Here is a 23,864-nt window from a genome sequence, read left to right as displayed (position 1 = left end):
GGGGGGGCAGAGGGAGGGGGGCAGGCTCTGGGAGGGAGTTTGGGGGTGCGGAGGGAGGGGGTGCAGGGGTGAGGACTGTAGGGTGTGGCGGGGATCCGAGTTTTAGGAGGGGGCTCAGGGCTAGGGCAGAGGGTTGGGGTGAGGGCAGTGGGGTGGGGTTGGGGGGTTCATGATGCAGGAGGGGGCTCAGGCCTGGGGCAGAGGGTTAGGGTGCCAGGGGATGAGGGGCTGGGGTCAGGGATGAGGGGTTTGGGGTGTGGAAGTGACTCAGGATTAGGGCAGCGGGTTGGGATGCAGAGGGGTGAGGGCTCTGGCTGGGAGTGCAGGGTCTGGGGATGAGGAGTTTGGGGTGCAGGCAGGCTGCCCCAGGGCTGGGGCCAGAGAGGACTCCCCCCAGCCCTCTCCCTGCTGGCAGCACACTCACCCCCACCACTGTCACTGCATGTGCTCCCAGGGCCCCTCTAAGGTCCCTTTACCTCCCCTGAGGTGGGTGCTGGGGGAGGGCCGCCATCACATGTGCGCCTCTTCCATTACTGCTGCCCCTCACTGGGGGTGAGGGATGGGGCTGCCCCTTGCCCAGCGTGGGGCAGGAGCCGTGACTGTGGGCGGGGGGGTCCTGTATTGGTGGAGGGCCCTGCCGGAAAATGTAAGAGTCCGAGGTGGAAGGGCAGGGTAAGGGCAGCCTGCCCTGTCACTAGTTGACTGGTGGCACTAGGACCCAGCGGCGGCCGTTGATGCCTGCTGGGAGCCAGCAGAGCAGAGGCAGCCTGGAGCTGCAGGGACGCTCTGGGGGCCGGGGCAGCAAGTGAGGGCTGGGAGACGCTTGGGGGAAGTGTGTGTGGGGGGGCAGCAGGCAGGGCCAGGGGAGAGATCCGGGCCCAAACTTTGGTGGAGCTGGGCCCCCGGGCCCTGAATATTGCTGGAGCCTGGGCACCATGGGCCCATACAACTTGCTGCCCCTGGCAATGTCACCGTGCTGGTGCATGTTAAGTAGGAAGTATCAGGACATGACAACCAACTGCCTTGGGAAACATATGAAAACAAGTCACCACTGGAGAAGGTCAAAAGAAAAACCAACAACAAAAAGCAAACACACCACAATTTGAAAAGAAACTTCACTTTCAGTTTTTAAGGCGTTACTAGCAGCATACCAAAGGGAAAAAATGACTTCTAAAGAGCATGATTTTTAAGGTGACAGCATCCCTACAAATCTCAAACAACACAGGCTGATGACTGACTATATTTAGCTGTGACCCGTTTGGAAAATCTCTCAAGAAAGTGAGTCAACATCAGCTGTTAGAAGTTAAATTTAAAAAAGTAAAGGGCACCCATCCCATTATCTGAAGAAGGTGTCCGATAAGATGACAAAAGGGAGCAAGTGACAACGGTAGTCAAGAGGGCAGTAAACGCAAAAAGCACGTGTTTAAATATCATGAAGATTTTATTGGAACCCTACCATTTTCTTTCAGTGGCGCTGATGGAGGATTTCCAGAACTATTCATGTTAATACCTGGAATGTAAATGCAACTATTAGAGATTTAACTAACAATATTTCAACCTTCTTAATAAAACTAAAGTACTTCTTGGTAATGTCTATATACAGTGTATGCAAAAGTTAATCCATGACATTGCGTTACTTATTCATTCAGAACATGGGTAAAGCCAGAGGTTTTGATTTAGCAAAATCAAATGACAGGTGCATCTCGGTCCTGTTCCAAAGTTCAGAGTGGTAGTGGGTTGGAGAAAAGGAGGAATCAGTAAAGAACTGAGGGTCTCTGAGGCTATTCTCAACTTCATATAAAAACTTAACATTAAAAAAATCAAAAATAAAGTCAAAGGCTAAAACTACTATCATCATACAATGTATACGCACAACTAATTAATGTACACTAGACACAGGAAAATTCCTCTCTTTGTGGTCAATAAGAATTACAACAACAACAAAACTGTCCAGGTTGAATTTTTCACTGAATTTTGCATCTCCAGATAAAACTTATCTAAATGTACAAATCCTCATTCATATTCATAGATTGAAACTGCCCTATTTAAATTGTCATCTCTTTGTACTCTTAAAATATCCCCAGCAATACGTAATCCAGGCATAACGCAATGGTTTCCTTTTATTTTTTTTAAGTGTCTCCGAGGTTTAGAAAGTTATGCATAGCCTTGCTCCCTGCAATTCTTGATTAGCAATGCTATGCTAATACAAACCAAACAATTTTTCTGACTTATGTTCTCACTTCTTTTCTCCACCCTCCACCGGAAAACAATTTCTAAGAAACTGCTGGAGTTAAATGATGAGCCTCAGCTGAATATCTACCAACAGATTTGTGTCAAGGAATACATTTTCTATGGAGGTTTTAATTTCAAGATGATACTGCTGTACTACAGAGAGCAGCAGGAGAGTGACAAACAGAGAACTCCATGACCACTTTCACTTAAAATCGGAAACATTTAATTCTAAGTTCTCTATCCACTGTTAACATATTGCTTTTGATCCCCGTCTTGCCAAGGTCATGCATAGGGAACAGTTATTACAGTGCAGAATCCCACTCAAGACAATGGGACTGTGCAAGAGCATCTGTATTTGTGCCCCAAACCCTTTGCAGAATGGTGGAGTAAGATTATGTCCGTTAATTACAGGTCCACAGAATGATAAGGGTCCTTCAACCACCTGCTACAGCAATTCGGTTCCGTTCTTTTAGCTCAGTGATTAGAGGCCCATGTTTCTGCAGCTGAAGAAACAGTTATAATTGTAGCATCATGTGCATGCTGGTGTGAGTGTGTGTGCACACACAAACACTGATCATGTGTATCTTTTTAGAGCTTCATAATTCCTCAGAATAACCATTTAAAGATATAGCATGCACATTGCTGTAGCAAGAATCCTAGTCATTCAGGATTCCTGTTACCAGGGCTAACGGAGACAGAGGGAACTCTGTAGGTACTGCTCTGAGATACAGGACAATAGCCAGTTCATGCCCAACTGAGCCCATCTCCAAGAAACCAACCTTTTCTCCAAAGAACACTGCAAATGTGGGGGTGGAGGTGGAAAGGTAGGCCGGTGATGAAAGACAAAAATCCACAGAGTAACTGATGTTCCCAAATAACAGAATTGGGAAAAGTTCTTTGGAACTTCAAACACTATTTGCGCACAGGTTTGTTACTTTTACAAAAAGGGGATTTTTTGATTTGTTAAACTATTTTGATTTTAAAAAGAAAAATCAAAACACAACCAAAAAAAATCCATATGTAAAAGCAACACAAGCCAGTAGCAAACAGTTCCTTAACAGGACACTAAAGCAACCCGATACCCTGTACATTAAAGCCTTACATCAGAGAATACTCTAGTTTAGTTAGCAAATAAAATAATAATACTTTTTCCGTGCTGACCTACAACATAAGCTTGACCAGTATCTTCAATGGATGATGAGTCTGATTCATTTTTCCTCCTTTCAAGGCTTCTATTTAAACCTGCAAGAGATTTTGAACTAAACAGGATGGGGAAAGAAATGGAAGGTGGGAGGGAGAAGGGAGAAGTCAATGTAATAAAATAATAGTATAAATAATAAATGTGGTAGAAATGAAAACTGATGTATAAATGTAGTTGCACTGCATAAAAATACAAAGCTTTGGGAAGTGAGAGTGATTCTTACTTGTTTAATTTCATTGCTCCAGCCACTGACCCAGCTTCAGATTTTGGCATCCGTTGAAAGATTGTTCCTATCAGCTCCTCCATTTTCTGTGGGGAGGAATCCACAGCGGTGATAACATTTTTCCGATGGGGGTAAATAGAGATTTGGCTCTGACTCAGATCATGAAATGATTTGCTCATGGCTCTGGGTCTTTCCTCCCATGAAGTTTTCTCATTCTTCTCTTTGGAGCAGCCAGGAAGTGGTTGAAAAAGTGACAGCTCAGAGCAGGAGAGTCTCTTCAGAATTTCAGCTTGAACTGACAAAGGTCGGAGCTTGTTCAAATTACTGCTGGCCAGACTGCCTGTACTGATTGCACGTCCCATGTTAAATCCTTTAACAGACTCTGCGTGAAGGTTCAGACTCCTAAATGATGCTCTCTCTGCAAGGAAACAGGACTGATTTACACGAATTATAATCCTAAAGTACACTTTTTCTTTTAATTTAACATCTGATGGTGTGATATTTAAAACTAGTGGACACGGGGCATTTTTAACCTTAGCTTTTAAGTGGACTGTATGACTAAAATGGCCTGGAATATCTAGCTCAGAGAGAATGGCTTGGATTTAGTTACAGTATGCTGACCTCAGTTTAGTCTACACTTGAGTCAATTCCACAGCACAAAACCACACAATATTTCTCCTGAATTTCACTATAAGACTGAGATCTACACTGCCATCAGTGCAGAAGAGTTTTACCACAGTGTTGGTTAAAATCCTGCCAAAGGCCTCGGTAAGTATCCATGAATTTAGATGCCTGTTCAATCTCTCCTCTTCCAAACCACCCAATAAGTCTCCCAATCTCCTTCCCCATCAGGCTTCTCACCATCCCTGAGCTTTGTCCTTGCAAATCCTTGACTCTTTTCCAACAACTGACTCTGGCACTTTGCCCCTCCCTCCCAGCAATCATTCAGCTAATTCCTGGCTCCCACAATCTTCCTATAACTGGGTCCACTACCACTGAAGTCCCTGCTGCAGCATCCAGCAGGTTTGGCAGCCTCTCTTCTGGACGTGTGCCATTGCAACCAAGTTTCTCACTCTTTGGGATGTCCCCAACTGGAGAAGCCCCAAAGTGCTTTGACATAGAACAGAACACAAGTGTTGCTTGGAGCCCCCCAGCAGTGCTCTGTAGATAATGTTGACTCCTGTAACAGGATTCTCTCAGTTAAGGGGGGCAATACTGAGACCTAGAAGCTAGGCAGAAAGAGAAGAGTTAAATAAAGTCAGCTGATCAGAGCCCATTACAGACCTGGAAGTTCTGGATTCAATTCAGAAGACAGATTGAGATTCACCCATCCTTAATTTACATATGCTAGTACAGTTCATGCTCACAGATGGGAAATAAGATGCTTAAGAACAGAGAAACTTAGCTCATACGATTCCAACTCAGTATGATTTGATGGGAAAACCCTGTTTCTCAGCTGATACAGTACACCCATTAAATATTACTATTAAAGTACTGTGGTCACCATTTAAAGTCTATTTGGCAACAGTTACCACACAACAGTGGTATCCGAGATGCGACAGTTTCCTCTGATTCTTAGAACATGAAATAACTGTGATAATAATTTAGCATTCTCTATACAAGTTATGCAGACATACAAGTAAAAATTTATTTAACCAAGGCAGAATTGGCAAGTTTTTAATTGGCAGTGTGCACATACATTTTTCTTAAAATGGTCTGGTACCTGCTGCTCCAAGATCTCCCATAGTGTTTATTCCGCATTTTGGTGGATCTCCTTGGAGAACTCTTCAAATAGCTACAAACTTCACATCATGTCCTCTCATTCTGCCAGCCCCGTGTAGGACCTTCCAAAAATCCTGCTAAGACTCTTAAATGCTTACACGTGCCCTAATCAAGTCTTCTGTCTCTCTTTTCCCCTAGGCCAAATGTACTCAACTGCTTGAAGTCTTTCCTCATAAAACTGACTTAATCCTTAACTAATCTGCAGTCCTTCTATGCACTCTTTCAAGAATCTGAATCTCCAATGTTTAAACTTGTGCCCAGTACTGTACTCAATATTCCAAGTGTACTCTTACGAAGGTTACATAAAAGAAACCATTATGTCTCAATTTATAAATAATCTCCCTTCTTATGCATCGTAAGACCTTGTTAGCTGACTTTTTATTTTTGGCAGCCATCACACACTGAACTCTTTCCTTTGAGCTATCGTCTCCCCCGACTTTCTCATCAAGATTGCTGTTCAAGGGGATTTGTGTTCTCCAAAATCATGATCTTACATTTATAAAATCCCATACACTCTAATCTTCTGCTCACCTCCCTAGCTAGCTGAAATCCTCCTGCAGCAAGTAAATAACAGTCACACTATGCTACGCTCCTCTCATTTGTGTGACTCTTCTCAAATCTATCAATAAATCATCTGTTTTAATAGCAAACAGCGATTGCTAGTAACAGCATTAAGTTTTGATGAAACCCATTTGCACCCATCATACCGGGGGAGGGTGTGTGTGTCCTTTTTTATTCTTACTCTTCATACAAATTAACTGGTTGCAAATAATTTACCTAGGTCAAGTACTGATGCCAGCACCCTTTATCTTACTACGTTCCCATGAGTTTCTTTATCAAATGCTTTGCTAAAACCAAGGTAAGCGTCAACTCTTCTCCTTTTAGACACCATACATTGTACTTTCAAGAAATGGGTCATAGTCTCATTCAAATCCTTATTTATAACCTGCCACCTGCCCTTGCCCATGGAACACTATCTAATGAGTTAGTATAATCTATGAGAGTTAGTATCATCTCTTGTTAATTTATACTACTAACCCCTCCACCCCCGAACTAAGGATGTACACTTTCTATTATAGGCACCTTGTGTTCTTATTACAGGCACCCATGTCTTCTCCCCCCCCCCCCACTGTGCTGAGTTCTACAGCCACCTGTTACATCTTGTTCCCTATTTAGATTGTAAGGTCTTTGGGACAGGGACTCTTAGCTTAGGTTTGTACCGAGACCAGCACACTGGAGCAGAGATCCTGATGGAAGACTCTGAACACCGCTGCTATATAAGGAATATTATTAATAATAATAATACTGCACTATTTTGTTTATTTACATTGTGATTGTTTCATTTTAAACTCTATGTTGTTTAACATCTCTGCACAACTTTTTGGATATTATTGTATACATTTTTCTATTAATTCTGTAGGGAATACAGGCTGGGCAATCACTTTAAAGGAGTTTCTCAAAACATATTAATAGTTCCATTGTGAAACTGTGGAGGAAAGCATGCTTTCCCCCCTACATCAGTTTCAATTTTGAACAAATGGAATTCACTTAGATATTTAATCTACTTCTTGCTCAGAATTGATGGATGAACTCCCAGGCCTCTGAATTCGCAGAAGGCTGCTGTACACACAAGCAAAACAAATCTATTAGTCTCCAGATTCCCAAAACACAAGCTGTGTGTATAAAAGTCACTGAGTCTGGCTGGGCAAGAAAGCCTTGCATGCAATGTCTTCTGTGCTTTTTAGAATAAACTGACATTGAGTTAGAATATGGCTCAAAGGACTTGAGTCATTTTGTTCCTTTTTTTTTATGCTAAATGGTCTGCAGCGTCTGATAGAACAGAAAAGCTGCACAGTTGCCATGATCAATTCTCTCTTTCATCAGATATCAGCATTTCTACAACAGTGGGGCCAGACTCTGATCTCAGTTAGACCAGTGTAAATCTGGAGTACAGCAATTAGTTGTATAGGAGAGACGTCTCTGCAGACTGATTGAAAGGTAAAACAAAGTAAGAATGAACAAAACAGACTGAACAATATACCACTTTGGGGGCTCTATAAAAAGCCAGTGGATCAACCAGGCTGCATTCCAGGTAGAAGTCAAATAAACACTGCTTATCTATTTCAAGGAGGAGAGCATTGTTCAATCCAATTTAAGTTACTAATCTACAAAGGAATCTTTTTCTTGTATCTTAGCCACTCACATTAAGGTTAATTGGCAACTACTTTCTGAAGAAACCAACTCACACTGAGATAGTCCTTTTTTTGATGGTTGACTAAAAGTTTTAATTAGCATATAAATTAGACTCCCCACTACTTAAGAGATGTGGTGTTATGAACTGCTTCGCCTCCTGTTAGCAGTCACATGGAGCTCCTCTCCTATCTGCAAACACACATCGGGGTGTAGCAACAACTGAAATTGCTCAAATGAAAAAGCAGTATTCGGAAAGAATTTTTAGCTTTCTTTAACACAAATGTAGTGGCTGGAAGCAAGGAGAGCCAGCACCATGTGACCAGCCAGCTCTCTTCAGATCACAGCTTGAGAACAACTGACCTACTATACTTTCCTTAGAATACAGACCCTCCAAATGTAGCAGTACATGTATGGAGCGCTATGGAATTACTACAGTACTCACACCTTATTTTTTCATATAAATATACATAGCTATCGTTCTTAAAACAGAAGACCACAGTCCTTACCAATGTCCTGAATGTCTTGGTTGCTCTGTCTGGCTCTCATCTGTAGCTGGAATTTGTGCTGGGAAGAGCAGAGGTGCAGGAGGTATTGGCAAGTCTTACTAGTGTCAGTTTGGAATGCATGCTTTATACCATCTGACACATTCTGCAGAGTTATTTTCTTTTTCTATAAGATGAAAAATAGGTAATAAAAATGTTGCTGTTTTTCAGCCTTGAGAGAATATAACATGTTTCTGTGCAAACAGGTGTCAGGGAATAAGGCTTACTAAAACAAATTGCATTAACTGGATGCATTTTTAACATATAAACAATTGTATCCATTTAAAATAATGATAGATTTACACAGTGACATTCCTGCACCAAAAAACAACTATATAGTATCTCAACCAGCCCAAAGTATATTTAATTCACTGTTTACTGTTGGGTCAGCAACAAACTAACAGCAGCAGTTTCTACCTGAACTTGCAGGGTAGAATTCTGAAAAAGCCCCTAAGGGAATTACAAACCCATCTGCCATTGAAAGTTCATGGAAGCTGGGTGCCTAAATCCCTTTGATAATTATGAAAATCTTAGCTGGTATCACAGGCCTTATCTTCACTACCCCCCCCCAAAATAAATAAATAAAAAGAGAGAGATGTGTTCTTAACCTGAGTTAGCTAACTTGAGGTTAAACCTAAGTGAAGGCAAAGCAGTTTGTAGTTTTCACAAAAGTTAGTAGGTTGCATTAAAGACTTCTCTTTAAAAGTTATTTTCTTTGTCGGGCCTGTCCTGTAGTAAATAACAGAACGCCACTAGCCATCACCTTCAGCCCCCAACTAAAACCTCTCCAATGATTCATCAACGATCTACAGCCTATCGTGAAGGATGACCCATCACTCTCACAGATCTTGGAAGACAGGCCAGTCCTTGCTTACAGACAGCTCCCCAACCTGAAGCAAATACTCACCAGCAACTACACACTACACAACAGAACCACTAACCCAGGAACCTATCCTTGCAACAAAGCCCGTTGCCAACTCTGTCCACATATCTATTCGGGGACACCATCATAGGGCCTAATCACATCAGCCACACCATCGAGGCTCGTTCACCTGCACATCTACCAATGTGATATACGCCATCATATGCCAGCAATGCCCCTCTGCCATGTACATTGGTCAAACTGGACAGTCTCTATGTAAAAGAATAAATGGACACAAATCAGACGTCAAGAATTATAACATTCAATAACCAGTCGGAGAACACTTCAATCTCTCTGGTCATTCGATTACAGACTTAAAAGTGGCAATACTTCAACAAAAAATCTTCAAAAACAGACTCCAACGAGAGACTGCTGAACTAGAATTAATTTGCAAACTGGATACAATTAACTTAGGCTTGAATAGAGACTGGGAGTGGATGGGTCATTACACAAAGTAAAACTATTTCCCCATGTTTATCCCCCCTCCCTAGCTGTTCCTCAGATGTTCTTGTTAACTGTTGGAAATGGCCCGCCTTGATCATCACTACAAAAGGTTACCCCCCCCCCCCCCGGCTGATAATTGCTCACCTTAAGTGATCACTCTGGTTACACTGTGTATGGTAATACCCATTGTTTCATGTTCTCTGTGTATATAAATCTCCCTATAGTATTTTCCACTGAATGCGTCCGATGAAGTGAGCTGTAGCTCACGAAAGCTTATGCTCAAATAAATTTGTTGGTCTCTAAGGTTCCACAAGTCCTCCTTTTCTTTGTGTGGAGTACAGTGTATTTGTCACTTAGCGCATTACCTTGAAATTCTTCCTCTGGCTCCACTCAGCAGGCTGTGTCCCATCTCGCACACACTCTAGGAGTGCCACCTATGGCTGTAACAAGTGGGCAGGCTTTCTCCCTGTCTTCAGGATGGATTCTTGCCTTTATTTATTTATTCATTCTTGCCTTTATTTTTATTTATTTATTCTTGCCTTCCCCTTGAGTTCAGGGAAACAACACTCTCTGGGAACAAGGTGCTGCATGTAAAGGGCTAAATGAGCCTAGAGCTCCCTTCAGAGCGGGGAAGGGGAACTTGCCATTCCTACCCTGAAGATCCTGTTGCCAGCTGGGTTGGTGTGGGGTTACAAGTGCACCCCTCCCTTTCCTGGCAAATCCTGGAGAACAGAGATGAGTCAGCTACTTCCAGAAAACAATGGAAAGGAACAGATCCCTAAGTGGTATTTCAGGGCCATAGGAGGATTTGGAAAAGTTGTAGGGAGGGTGGTACGGGGCCTTTGGGAGAGCTGAGGTGCTGGGCAGATTAGAGGGACACAAGGACATGGTATGCTAGAGTGGGGCGGTGAGATGGGAGTTATGGGAGGAACTGAGGTTTGAGGGACCACAGGGCATTGGAGTTAGGAGGAGCTATGCTAGGAACTCAAATGGTATTGGAGGTTAAAGAGAGAGAGCAGTTGGTGGGGAGTGAGCTGAAACAGGACTGAAGAGGAGACACAAGTGAGAGGGCGGGAATGAGCTGCATGCGATGTGGGGGAGTAGGGAGAAGGGTGATGGAATCTGAGGCAGCAGAGGGCACCTGAAGGTCAAGGATAAACATGCAGAGATGGGTCCCAGAGTGGGTAAGTTAAACAGCAAAAGGGTGAGATTGGAAGGGAGGTAGGTGCTTAATAACTGTAATTCCTAATGAAAGTACAATTTCCTTTTGGAATGACGTTATGACACTATAAATCCAATGGAGAGTAGGGAGCAAATCTCAAAATTCACAAGAAAAGAAGGTGGCAAAAACCCTTCAGGCCCCTGAGCTGTGCTGAGTTTGGAGCTCCTGTGAGGTATGGGCTTAGTAACTCAGAACCTTAAACAGCAGAACCCACGAGTTAACCCCATGGAGGTGGAACTCCAGCTCCACAAAAGACATTCACAGATCACACTGCAAAATGCCCAATAAAAATACATAAAAATGCAAAAATAATGAATGCAAAACTAAAAACCAGATATACAGACGTACGCTAAAGGATATTTTCTTTGTTTCTCTCCACGGGAAGCGAAGTACAGGTGTGCGGACTCCATTGTGAACTTCAAAAATAAGAACTCCCTTGGAACACACTCCCAGCAGGATTCCAGTTTGGGATTTCTTCTCAGGCAACACCCGATGAAAATGAACGCCATATTCTGTCAGCCTCTGGCACATCTACATAGAGGCACGTTTGTGAGACTATGAAGTTAAGGATGTTAGAAAAATCTACAGGGACACTGATAAGTTAAAAAAATCATATGGTCACACTTTACATTGAGGTTCGATTCATACAGGATTTATAGATGTTATAAACATGTTACAGACATGAGCTGCATGTGTGGTAGATAGTTGTGAGCACATCAGTAGAAGGTGTTATAAATGACTATAAGCTATGGTAATACTCAGTCTATAATAATTAACCAACTGGTTATTTTAAAAAAAATTATTAAAGATTTATTAACCTATTTACAAGTGGAATATTTACAAAGTTTTAACGGTCACATTTACTCTTATTTATGTTTCTAAATCCACTCTGGATTATTTGAAGTGAGGTGGAGCCAAACCTTTACATCCCACTGGAGGTTTTAAAGTTTGAAAAAGGGCCCCCCAGCCTTAGGTTACACAAATCCTGTGATTATGAGACAATTTGGGCAAACATCTAAAGCTCTGTATGCAGATCAAGGACATGAATCTTCTCTGATATGCTTGACTGAATGCAACCTGGAAAGCCCTTTGCTACAATTTTAATCCTTCCTGGTGACAGATAACTTCCCAAATTATGACAGCCTTGAATTAGGAATTCTCATCACATCCCATTTTCCTAACCTGCATGCAGATCAAATTTTCTTACTGTTTTTTTCCTGTTTGCAGTTTTCAGTGACACTTTCTAATGCTAAATGTTTGTCTTGCCTATGTTCCTCTGTCCAGTAGTGTACTGATGTATTCAGTGACAGGTTTACAATGGCTCCAGTGGCTCCATGGAGCCCAGCCCATGCTCAGAAGGGGCCCCGGCCTGCTCCGCTTGCACTGCGCCCCAAGACCCTGCTGGCTCCCCCGCCCACCACTTGCTCCTCTCGGCCTGCCTGTCGGCTGGCTGAGGGCTCCTCTCCGCCCCCTGGCCCCACCCCCTGCTCCTCTCAGCCCCCTGGCCAGACCCCAGTGCACTTCCGGCTCCAGGCACTCTCTGCTTCCTCCTCCCTTTGGGGTCCCCCGCCTGTCTCCCCAGAGCTGAGCCACCTGGGACTGGTGCAGAAGCCTGGCCAGTCTCAGTCAGGTGGCAGGGGTGGGGCAGGAAGACCATGTGGGGGGCTTGGGCCCCTCCAGGCAAGTGTATCTTGAGGGATCCTGGCTGGGGCAGGACCTGGCCTGGCTGATTGTGCCACTCCTGCGGGGCCGGAGGCGATTCCTGGCCCTGGGACTGGCCCTGGCTGTGCTGCTGGCTCAGCCCAGGAGGTACAGTCACCTGCCAGCAGGGCTGGTGAGTGTGGCCGGGAGGGAGGACTTGGGAGAGTGGATCTGTGGGGAGTCTGGGGGTGGGGTGCTGGGCTGTGAAGGGGCGGGGAAGATCTGTGTGTTGGGGCACTAGGGAGAGGGGGTTCAGGGGCGGGATGCTGGGTGATTGTGGTGGGGTTGTGGGTAGGAGTGGTGTTATGCAGGGCGCTATGCATTTGTGGGTGGGTCTGGGGGATCGCTGGGCAGAGTGGGTCTGGGGGAGCTCTGGCCATAGGGACTTGGGGGGTGTTGAGTGGAGTGGGGCTGCGTGGTGAGCATGGGCCCGTCCCCAAGGGGAAGGGGCATGCTGGCAGCACAGGGCCAGGCAGGCGACTGTGCATCTGGCAACTGCTGGTTTGTAAATAATGCCCTCGCACTGGGCAGAGCAGGGCCACCCCTGCCATACCATGCCCCATTGCCTCTGGCTGGCCCCTCGCTCTGGGGACTGACCTCCCCGCGCCATGCTCCATAGGGGCCCACAAATATGTTTGGCGCTGGGCCCACAAAAGGTTAATCCAGCCCTGAATGTATTGTAAGACTACTGAACATTCATTTAGGAGTCAATACTGTTCCCATTGAAGTCAATGGCAAAACACTGATCCACTTCCGTGATGCAGCACAGGCCCCATATAGCAGAAGTAGGAGCAAACTGCGTAGTTAAGTTTCCAAAATTGTTTCCTTTGTAAAGTATCATAAAATCGGCAGTTGGCTAAATTCAATCTATCATCTGCCAAAAACAGATGAATGTGTATGTTAATATATACTAGCTATCTTAAAGGTGATCTGCAAAGGAAAGGAAAGAAAAAAATTGGAGTTAAATGCCTATGAAATATTTTCAGTGCTCCCTGCTTCACTGAAGGTGTCCTGAAAGACACCATACTCTAGCATATCCTAGACGTTGACAGTACGAGTTACAATAAGACTTTGGTTATTTGCGGTATCACGATCTGGGATACCTTTAGTCAACAAATTAGGACAAAAGGTGATTTCAGAGGGGGGAAATATATAAACTAAGTTTCCTTTATAATCGTACGATGATCAGATTCTTTAATATCTGATGACATTTTAGTAATGCACCCAGTGAAACAGCTGAAGGAAGAATATTAAAGGCTTTTCTCCGTCATGTATAATTTCCTTTCCTCACTTTTAATAATTGTATCTTTTAAGTGGATCCTCTTAACTTTTGCCTCTTGCCAATGCTATTTTAGAAGACTAACTATTTTCTTTTGTTCTCCATTTCAATTCCAGGCTTTTTATCTATCCCATGCTCCTTGTACAGGGAATCTCACATGAACACAGGATAACTCAAGAACTGTTATGACTTACCTTCAAAAATTCTATCTCTGTTTCTTTTTCAGAAGCACCCACATAAGTGCTATGCAACTTGGGCAGCTCCTCTTTGACGTAGGATAGGTCTAGTTTCTCCATCACTCTAGCTGGTAGGTAATGTTCTAGTCTAAAATAGGACATGCCATGCACCTATAAAGAGAAGCATTTTTATTCTTCATATGTTATTACAAACAACCATCTTTTGTATTTGTGTCTGTGTGTAAAGATGGGCTTCAGCTAAAATCCTGGATCTGAACTTTCAGACTGAGTTGGGGAAAGGAGCTCAGACTCTGAACCCAGAGCTGAGCTAAATTTCATTTTTGGCCCTTCTCGCTATTCTACTATCACAAAGACATTGGGTCTGAGCCAACTACATTGCTGGATCCATGAAATGGCCAAACTACATTGCTGGATCCAAACACCCACAAATATTGAAAGGGACAACGGACTCAACATCCAGATCCAGATCTGAATTCTACGGCAGAGGTTCAACATTCAGACCTGAAATTCTATGGCTGAGGCGCATCTCTACATGAAAGCACATCTGTGTCCTCTTCACTAGACTTCAAACAGCATAACAACTACAAACAGCAGATCAATTGAACTCCCAAAGAACTGGAACATATTCAGCCCTGATCTATACCACAGAGCAGCTGCAGTAATTCAATAGCACAACTAGCAGTTGTCTATAGATGAACGTACATCCTACCTCAGCCTGGTAATCTCCATACTCAGCCTGGAGGGCCAGAGATGCCAGCAGTAAAGCTGTCTCGTCATCACAGTGCATCCTTTCCTCCAGGAGATCTTTCCGTAGCTGTAGATAATACTGGTGATATGTCAGAATGTGCCTGGGGGAAAAACAACACACAATATTGGTCCTTTCAGCAATGCTTCTAACAGTGTGCACATATAACCTGAGGAGGTGGGAGGAAATTAAATATGGGGAAGGACCCAATTAAGAGGATGATGATAAAATAATGTTCGGCTACTCACTGTATAAGGCTGACATCATCCACGAAAAACTTAACACGAAAGAACAAGGTGAAGTTGATTGTGGCTTTGCTCTTTTTCTTAGGTTCCTCTTTCCATCCTTCCGGAGCAACTTTAGTTAGTTTTAAGTCAGGATCAACAAAGAAAAATTCATTGTCTGTAACATGGGTGAGAGGAAAGCATTTTCATAAACAGACACTTTCTCTGGCTGCAGAATTAAGATCAGCTTTACAATTCTGCAGTTTATTCTTGATGGTTAATATTCTATAAGCTAGCAGAGAATTATAATGCACAACAAAATGAGCTGAATGAATGGCTCAGTGGTTAGTAAGGATAAAAAGTCTTTCACCATTTAAAACTTAACCCAGGATGTAGAGACAAACTATTTCTATTCGTGATGGCTATTTGGTGGCCTACATGAAATGAGTTTGGAGGTCTTAATCCATTTTCTTGTGGTCAGAAAATGACATTACCAAACCCAACACCCCTGCTAGGCACTAGAAAATTTCAGTTTGCTCCCTAGAACTTAAATGTATGGAAGAGACTATGGTAAGTAAAAACCTTAACATACTGAATAGGACTGGTTGGAACCCTGAATTCCTGTTCTGTGGGAAATTCCAAAAATTAAAATAATCATTCTGAATGAGCATTCCACAGAACGGGAATTCCAAAATTTCAGTTTGAAAAAGTCTAAACAATATTTCACTTCTACTTTCTCTACATGTTTTCCAGGCTCACCAAGCTATTTGGAACCAGTCCACAAGGTGGGGAAACAGAAGCCTAGAAGTCCCTTGAAAACCTGACAGATTTCTGTCAATTTTGGCAAAATCAATTTTCTGGATCAGCATTTTCCCGTGGAAATATCTTCTGCTGGAAAATTTTGACCAGCTCTTATGCTGAATCACTAAAGGCTCAGTGCCGCCACCCATATATTGACTAATACCTCTCTGCAAAAGTAGCCCTACTGATCTCAGCAGGAATACTTGCATAGTAAGATTCTGCTCAGAAAGAGTAATGTTAGTAGAAGCATTTTGTAATACAGCATTTTGATCAGACCCAAAGCCATCTCCAAGAGGTCCCTGTTGACCAGAAACATACAAAGTGAAAGACAACTTGGAGAAGGGAAGAAAATGCCAAGTAACAAAGATAAAGGGCCACCCTGATTCTCTTACTGTTATTCAGGTGGAATAATACCATCCAAATTTAAGCAAATGGATCTGTTCATGGAGCAAGGTAAGGGTGGCAGAGCCTGACCCTAAATCAATGGATTGATCATAAATGATTGCTCTGGTCTCCCATCTGCAAATCCTAAATCTTCCTTTGCCTGTCTCCAACACAGCATATTTAGCTAAGTCTTGTAACTTTACACCTCCCCAATTAAAACATCATTCTTACCTTTTAGGCTAGCCAAGCCAAACAAGTGATGCTCCACTAAACCAACATGGGCTACCACCATATCAAAAACATCTTTGCAAATAGTTTTAGTATCACAGGTCAGCTCCAGCTTCTGCCCACTTAAAAGCATTATGTTTACTTTCCGCCTGGTATCCTCGTTCTTCCCTTTCTTAGTCTGTATTTTGTGAAAGAAAGTATCAGACCAGTCACATGTGTCATAAAGATGTATTAATAGCTTAATATATTCCTACTACAACTTACTGCTGAATTTCTTACCAAGATTGACTTTGGTAGATCCAAGGAGATGAATGGCTCAATGGTCATTTTCACAAACTCGGGGCCAAAGAAATTCTGCAAATCACAGAAGTCTGAATTAACTTATTGTGCTTCTACAGCCACAGACTGAGAAGTAATGAATTCTTAAAAGGTGAACTGGAAAGTTGAAATGAGCACTGATTTAAACCCAGACATGTATGGGAATTGTTTCCAGCAGCCTGGTTACTTGGAAGAATTCAACTATGTCAGTGTGGCCGAAGTTACGTTGAGTGCTATGACAAAAATATTTCCTGCACAACATTATTTATATATTTCAATATTACACATAGCTAATTTATTCCTATGCACAAGAGTGAAATTGCTGTCATATCATCTTCAGATGGCCATGCCTGATGTCCCAGATGTTTGGGAACCTGACATTCACTGACACTGTTAAAAACTTCAACAGTTCCATTCCACCAGTGACGCACACCATTCATAGGCTTAGTTCTATTAAACCATTCTTTAGTTAGACTAAAAAAACTGAACAAACTACACTCGCAGACTCATGAGCTAACAAAAAACCCTGATGTAATCTAAGCATCTAATTCAATGCTGTTCTGGTTGACCCCTGTGCCAGAGTGAATCCTCACTGAAGTGAATGAGGCTCTGCATGCACTCAAAGATCTACCTTGTGCAGACCAGCCTGTAGGACTGAGATATAAGTGCCATCATTGTAGGAGTTTCAAAAACGTAACAGAATCCTGCTTATAGTTAAGTAAACTAAATAACTTTACCTGAGTTCAAAGCTGCACAAAGTTCTCAGTCCAAGTAGGTACTAAAGGAGAACACTAGTTAACTTCACTATTTCTAGAATATGCCTACTTTCCTGTTCTCTTTAGGAAGTCACACAAGAATTTGTCTTTTTTTTTTTTTTTTTTTGGAGGGGGGGGATGAAATACCTGGAGGCCTGAGGTTTTACCTGCTAACATACAATATTCTCTAGAAGTATTTAATACAAATGCCTACATGGTAGCTCATTTAGAAAAGCAGAGAATGTGTGCAGTTTAGATCCTAGATGAATGACTTGGCAAAGTGCTGTGGGTCAAAAAGAGAGACATGGAGGGGACATTACCCTGGATCATGAACAGGAGCTGGGATGGCCTGAGAGTAGTTTTATTTTTTTAAGTTGATACAGTTCAGGGCCCGCAGTAGCAGAGGGCCTCAGACTGACTCCTCCTAGCATGAGACACACTATTTGCATGTCTGAGTCTCCTCCTCTCTTCCAACCCTCAGACCCTGCCTACATTTCAAGATGGGAGGGGAAGGGCCTGAGCTCAGGAGTAGAAAGAGAAACTTGTACAGGGACTCAGTGGTGGGCTGGCCTATGGCTGCCAAGAGGCCAGCAGAATCCCCCAGGCCCCTCTTCACCTTGGTAGGCCCCTCCTACAACCTGCTGGGGATAGAGAGAACCAAACCCTGTTATAAGGGGAGAAGTTGCTGTTGCTTTCAGATCCTCCTCCCTGGCCTGGTGAGGGACAGGGGAAAAGATCTGCTGGGCCTGTTGGGGGAAATGAGAATCTACAGAATGACGAGGGTGAGCGAGAGAAGCATGTATGGGGTGAAGATGAGATTCAATTAACAGGTGACTGGAGAACCAACAGAGAAAATGGATTCCAGAACCCAACAGGAAGTGGCACCCATTTAATTCCAGCATCCAGAGAGTTTGAATGGAAAGAAGCATTTCTCACTGTTATAAATAATGAATTATAACTGGCTGGGGGAAGTGGGATAGGGCACCAAGGGAAGGAAGAGTTATTAAGATTGGCAAGGCTGAGACGCCTACTGGTGTCAAAGCCAGAAACAGTTGTCTTAAGTTGTTTGCTTAATGATCTCTGTGCTGTTCGAACACATAGCATATGGAAAAGCCCATAAAAATGATATGAAAAATGCAGAGCATATCAGGATAGTAGAAATGAACAACACCTAATAAATTGCTTGTACTGCTATTTGGCAGTGAAGTGTTTAACAGCTGTGACATTTAAGTGGTGAAGATTTGTTTTCTAACTTAACATCCCATTAAGCTAAACAGGTCTCTTGATACTGTTTTAGGATGCATGGGTACAGAATCCACAAGGCATTAGAAGTTCCAGCTTACATAAGGGCTTTCTTTCCAATCAGAAAAACCAGCCATCTTTATATTTATTTTGTGAATGGCAGCTTTGATTCTGGACAAACAGAAGTGACTTTGGAACTCTAAACACAATAGACTTGAATTTCAGTCTTTAAAATAAGTTGAGGCAATGCTCCACCAAAATTAATATTAAGAGTGCAAATGTGTTAAAATGTTACCCTCAGTTTTCTTTGGGTCATGGCTGTTTCCAACGCTATCTCTCTAAGAGGGTCTCTAGTGATGTCCAGCATTGACGTCCTACCCAGGTCTCCTGGGTAGAGGCTTAGTCGAGACTGCCTAAGAGCCATTCTAGCCTGCAGCTGTATCATTTCCTCTTCTTGACGCTTTAACATTATTTCTTGGCTTATCAGGTTGCCTTCAGGTGCTGCTTCATACTGCCTACTTAGTTGGAGGGGAGGAAAAAGATACAGTTATGATTAAAATACAGTTAAGCACTAAGACACCATGGTGATGGGTAGAGAGTAAGAACCTAGACCAGACAAAGCAGGAATTCTAGTGTAATTATTTTTTTGGGACATTTATTTTTTCAGCAACTGAGGCGTTAAGGCAGAATATTCCTGGACCGAATCAGCCTACAGCAATAAATTAGTATGGAAAATACCAGCAATACTTCAAGTTTCCATCACTGTCATTTATTGTATGGCAATAAATGTGCAATTGCAGTCTCTCTACCAAAAACAATGCCACCAAAAAAACAACTCTATAGCTGGAAAAAAAAAAACTAAAGTGTTCTGATAAAGATCAGACTTCTCTTTTCCAGCAAGAGGAGTGGATAAGTATACTTTAAAATCTGGCATTTGAAAGTAACCGGAATGCATAAACTAGATGACATTTAACAGGCTTACATAATGCTTTCAACTATATTGCTGTAGCAAATCTCTATTAATTACTTAGATGGGACAAAGACAAAACATCTTTGCCTGAATCAGATACAGTTTAAAACATTCGGCATCCAGATTCCTGTAAAATGTTGCATTTTAACTTTATCACTCTGCTGGAAAGAGATATCTTGTCTTTTAAAATCCAGAAAGTCAATCTTGCCCTTTTGCTGGCTTTTGATAATGTCTATATAACAAAGACTCTGCTGGGGGGGGGGGGGGGAGCCGGACATTTCTCCGAAGTGGTATTTGTGAACGACTCAATGCCTCCCGCCTATCATTTGAGGGTAGAGAAAGCTCTGAATCAAGTACTCTAGCCATCCAAGGAGCCTGCTAAGAAAAAGAGGAAAGAATGACTTTTCTTCAGTCAAAAAACAAAAACAAACCCCAAATCACCCAAAACCAAAACAAAACAAGAACAAAGTCATTGCACGAAGGAAAAATATCCTTTTTTGTGCAAAAGCTATTTTCAAGACTTCTTTATACATCAAAAAAGGGCACAAATATACTTGATTTCTTCTCTTTTGCAGGCTGCTTATTCAGAAGGAATCAAATGTGTGTGGTATATATCCTTGGGAACCACAGCCAGGACATTTCCATTGGTGAAAAGTACCCCACCTGCTCCCTCTGCTGTGAAGGGCAAGTCCTGTAGCAGATAAGAAGTCTGCTGGAACTGGTCCCTGTCTGGGTGCCCATGAATGGGGCAGGGCACACTGGAGCATTTCCCTCCAAAGGCATGTCTACATTGAAAATTAAGGTGTAATTGTAGTGCAGGTAGACAAATCTAGCTAGCACAGGTAATAATAGTAGTGAAGATACAATAGCAGAGGTTTCAGCACTGATTGGCTGCCCCAGTACAAGCCGGGGACCCTGTGTATATACCTGGGTTGCTGGCCCATGCCGCTGCATCTTCTCTGCTATCTCACTCATGCTAGCTAGATTAAAGCGAACACTGGTTTAACTACTTGTACTACAATTACACCTTACATCTGCGCTGTAGACATACCCCAGGAGAGCTCCCTCAGGCACATTGCCTCATAATGCTCTTGCCGGGGCACCAACCAATCTCTTGGATGTCATAATTTCACTCATTTTCCAGTCCCGCAAGCAGTCCCTAGCAAAAACAGGGAAGCCAAGACCTGACGTTCCTGATGTTAAACACATATGAAAAAGGGGGGGTGGGACCCAAAGAAACACACCCCAAAAATACCCACACTCGCTCACTCTCTCCTCCTCAGGCCATCTTTACACCTCATAAAGGAAATAAAATGCATGCTCACAATTTTTTTTTAATCTTTGAGAATCATCTTTAAATTTGAAGGGATGGAAGAGGTTAGAGAGCTTTGTATACTTCTAAAAGACATTATTGGTACTTCTACATGCATGTCAATTGTGACGAAATACTAGGGTGATGGGTATCATAGAAATAAATCATCTTAATAGTTACATACCACAACGAATTATAAATTCAGATTATTACACCTTTGTGAACTGTAGTTAAGGTTTTCCATTATTATTTATTACTATCAAGAGTAAACAAATATCATAAAAATACAGTCTTTCAGATTAAAATCTGATTTACAGCCTTCTAAGGCAAGAAAAGAATATTGTTGTATATATTTAGACTGAAGAAATTGTTAGATCTAAAAAGCAGACATATTTAGAAGAGATAAAACCAGCTAAGCAGATGGTGCAATTATTGACGTTAATTTGAGTGAGTGGTTTCGGAGATGTAAATACATACATACATACACACAGAGTTGCCCTATTCTTAGCATTTTATTCATTAAAATCACTGTTATGGAAAAGTGTGTGTGTGTGTACACACTTTTCCATAACAGTGATTCTAATGAATAAAATGCTAAGAATAGGGCAACTATGTCTACATAAAATCAGGATATTCTGTTAAATCTGCTTCACTTTGGACATTAACTGGCATAGAAAATTCTCACAACAGGAGGGATTTAAACAATCAAAAGCAAATTCAGTCATTTTTGAGTAGCAAGCATGCCAACAAATTGCTTAAGATACTAGTATGTTTCTTTAAATGGAGGCTTGGGTGAAAAGTAGACTATTTACAGAAAAAGCTATTTACTTAATCACCTAATCTGCAGCTTCTATTATATTGTTTCCCCTCTCACATCTCCACTTTGCTCCATCCTACAGCAGACCCAAGTGAATGTTCATGCAGGATCAAGTAATGAGATAAGGTTTCAGTCCCACAAAGAGTTACATACATGCTTATCTTTACATACAAAGTAGTCTCCTGCTGTGAAACTATTAAAGTAGTTCCCATTTCTGCTGTGGAATTATTCACAGTGGACAAAAGTTAAGCATGTATATAAGCCTGGATAGGATCAAGGTTAAAGGTTGGGCTTTGGCTGAGATAAGCCACATTTGGAACATGAGTATCTCAGAGTTAACAAGTGGGATTCAAAAATATGAGAAGTTTCAACGGGCTATATCAGAAATTGTTTGCCCTGGAAATTCAAAAATGACTTTTTAATAATATATCTACACTATGGTATTCAATTCTATTATTTGAAAAAAAATATACCTATATATTCATTTATTTTTGAGGTACAGCCAATGCATAATACACTTAAGCAGATCCACCACATTTTTATTAAGGGTTTGTTTGCTTTTTACATTTAAAGCTTGGAGGCATATTGGGAAAATGCAACATCTGCACAGATGCAGCTGATTTAACTGTTAAGATAAATGAGCTACAAATTGAGGACTCTATGCAATGATTTACATATGGAGCCAGCATGATTCAGCAGATAGGTCACCAGAATGGGAGCCCATTTTCCCTTCCATTAAATGGAGAATATTCCTGCCGCTGACTAACTTTTGTAAAGAACTTTGAGATGTACAGCTCTTTGCAAGGGCCAAATATTATTACTGTATCAAAAATCCCCTGCTGCACCACAACATTGTGCATCCCCATGGCCTAGGGCCACAATGTCAACCTGGATTTTCAGCCACAACCCTGAGTTTCTTGGTCTCTGAGCTGGTCAGATTTCAATGAGTTACTTATTAAGAGTGCTGGTGGATGACAAGTCAAGTGGCAGATTAATTCCTATAACAGTGGGAAATGAGTTAATTCATTACCCAATGTACTTACCAAGAAATTACCAGGAATTGGATCAGAGAAGGAAGCTGGGGGAAGGGATGAATTAGGCCTTATGTAATGAACAGTGCAGCAGAAGGATCAAGAGAAGAACTGATTGAGATAGGACATACTGAGAGGGATAAGAGCTGGAAATGGAAACCTATCAGCTACTTGGAAAGGAAAGACAGCATTGGGAGAGGAAGTAGATCCGTATCGGCTGCTGCCCCTGAAAAAGAAAGGAAGAAGAAATAAAGAGGGGGAAAGAAAAGGAAGAAGAAAAGAGGAAAATAGACACAAAGGAAGAATATACATTGCTATGGTACTGACAGCGTTCCAAGAGGCTTAGACAGATGACACTAGCAATACCCATCACAGAATACAAAAAAGATTAAAAATATTCTTAAGCAATTGAAATGTCTATTGTTTCTGCTAGCTCATTACTAGACCGGCCATTGTGAACAGCACACTTCTGATAGGCTGAAGATTCTGAACAACTTTACCAATCCTCTGAAACAATCTATATATTTCTATTGTCCCAAGTTTTGCATCTATTACAAACCTGCTCTTTTATAATGGTTGTTGCAAGGATAATTAAGCAGGCTGCCCCAAGGGCATTCTACGAGGGCAGTGAATTTTATGAACAAGATACAGAGATTTGTGTTTGTATAAAGATGATCTTTGAACAGTGTCAAAGAAAACAAAGAAATGTGCCATCAAATGCTAAAGGGACCACTATGCCATAGCGGCAAAGAGTCCTGTGGCACCTTATAGACTAACAGATGTATTGGAGCATGAGCTTTCGTGGGTGAATACCCACTTCATCGGATCCAACAAAGTAGGTATTCACCCACGAAAGCTCATGCTCCAATACGTCTGTTAGTCTATAAGATGCCACAGGACTGTTTGCCGCTTTTACAGATCCAGACTAACACGGCTACCCCTCTGAAGCTTGACACTATGCCATAGTAACTCATATACACTTCATAGTATCCTGAACTCACAGGACAGAACTAACAAATACATGCAAGATTCCAGCCAACTGGGCATTTTTTGCGGATGGATGAATAGGGCAGTGTTGATTTACAACCCCAAGCAGGGA

The 23,864-nt window shown here is 42.2% G+C and overlaps 1 protein-coding gene across 12 annotated transcripts in view; it reads right to left on the bottom strand.

The window, feature by feature from the left end:
* The window catches only part of PTPN13 (protein tyrosine phosphatase non-receptor type 13), a 185,202-nt gene that overhangs the window by 43,131 nt on the left and 118,207 nt on the right, over positions 1-23,864 (bottom strand). For 9 of the 12 annotated variants that reach the window (XM_038399848.2, XM_038399847.2, XM_038399851.2 and 6 more), the window contains 11 exons: positions 18,931-19,153; positions 16,600-16,674; positions 16,324-16,498; positions 14,932-15,085; positions 14,648-14,786; positions 13,936-14,088; positions 11,110-11,292; positions 8,138-8,300; positions 3,657-4,074; positions 3,394-3,491; positions 1,457-1,510 (listed from right to left, as the gene is read on the bottom strand). In XM_038399848.2, the coding sequence (XP_038255776.1) occupies positions 1,457-1,510; positions 3,394-3,491; positions 3,657-4,074; positions 8,138-8,300; positions 11,110-11,292; positions 13,936-14,088; positions 14,648-14,786; positions 14,932-15,085; positions 16,324-16,498; positions 16,600-16,674; positions 18,931-19,153 (1,835 nt within the window). The remainder of the gene's footprint in view (positions 1-1,456; positions 1,511-3,393; positions 3,492-3,656; positions 4,075-8,137; positions 8,301-11,109; positions 11,293-13,935; positions 14,089-14,647; positions 14,787-14,931; positions 15,086-16,323; positions 16,499-16,599; positions 16,675-18,930; positions 19,154-23,864) is intronic. The other 3 variants (XM_038399849.2, XM_043513220.1, XM_043513222.1) reach the window with 1 other exon arrangement.

The sequence above is a fragment of the Dermochelys coriacea genome, chromosome 4 (assembly GCF_009764565.3).
Source record: "Dermochelys coriacea isolate rDerCor1 chromosome 4, rDerCor1.pri.v4, whole genome shotgun sequence".
Taxonomy (NCBI): domain Eukaryota; kingdom Metazoa; phylum Chordata; order Testudines; family Dermochelyidae; genus Dermochelys; species Dermochelys coriacea.
This window is presented reverse-complemented; position numbering and strand designations above follow the sequence as displayed.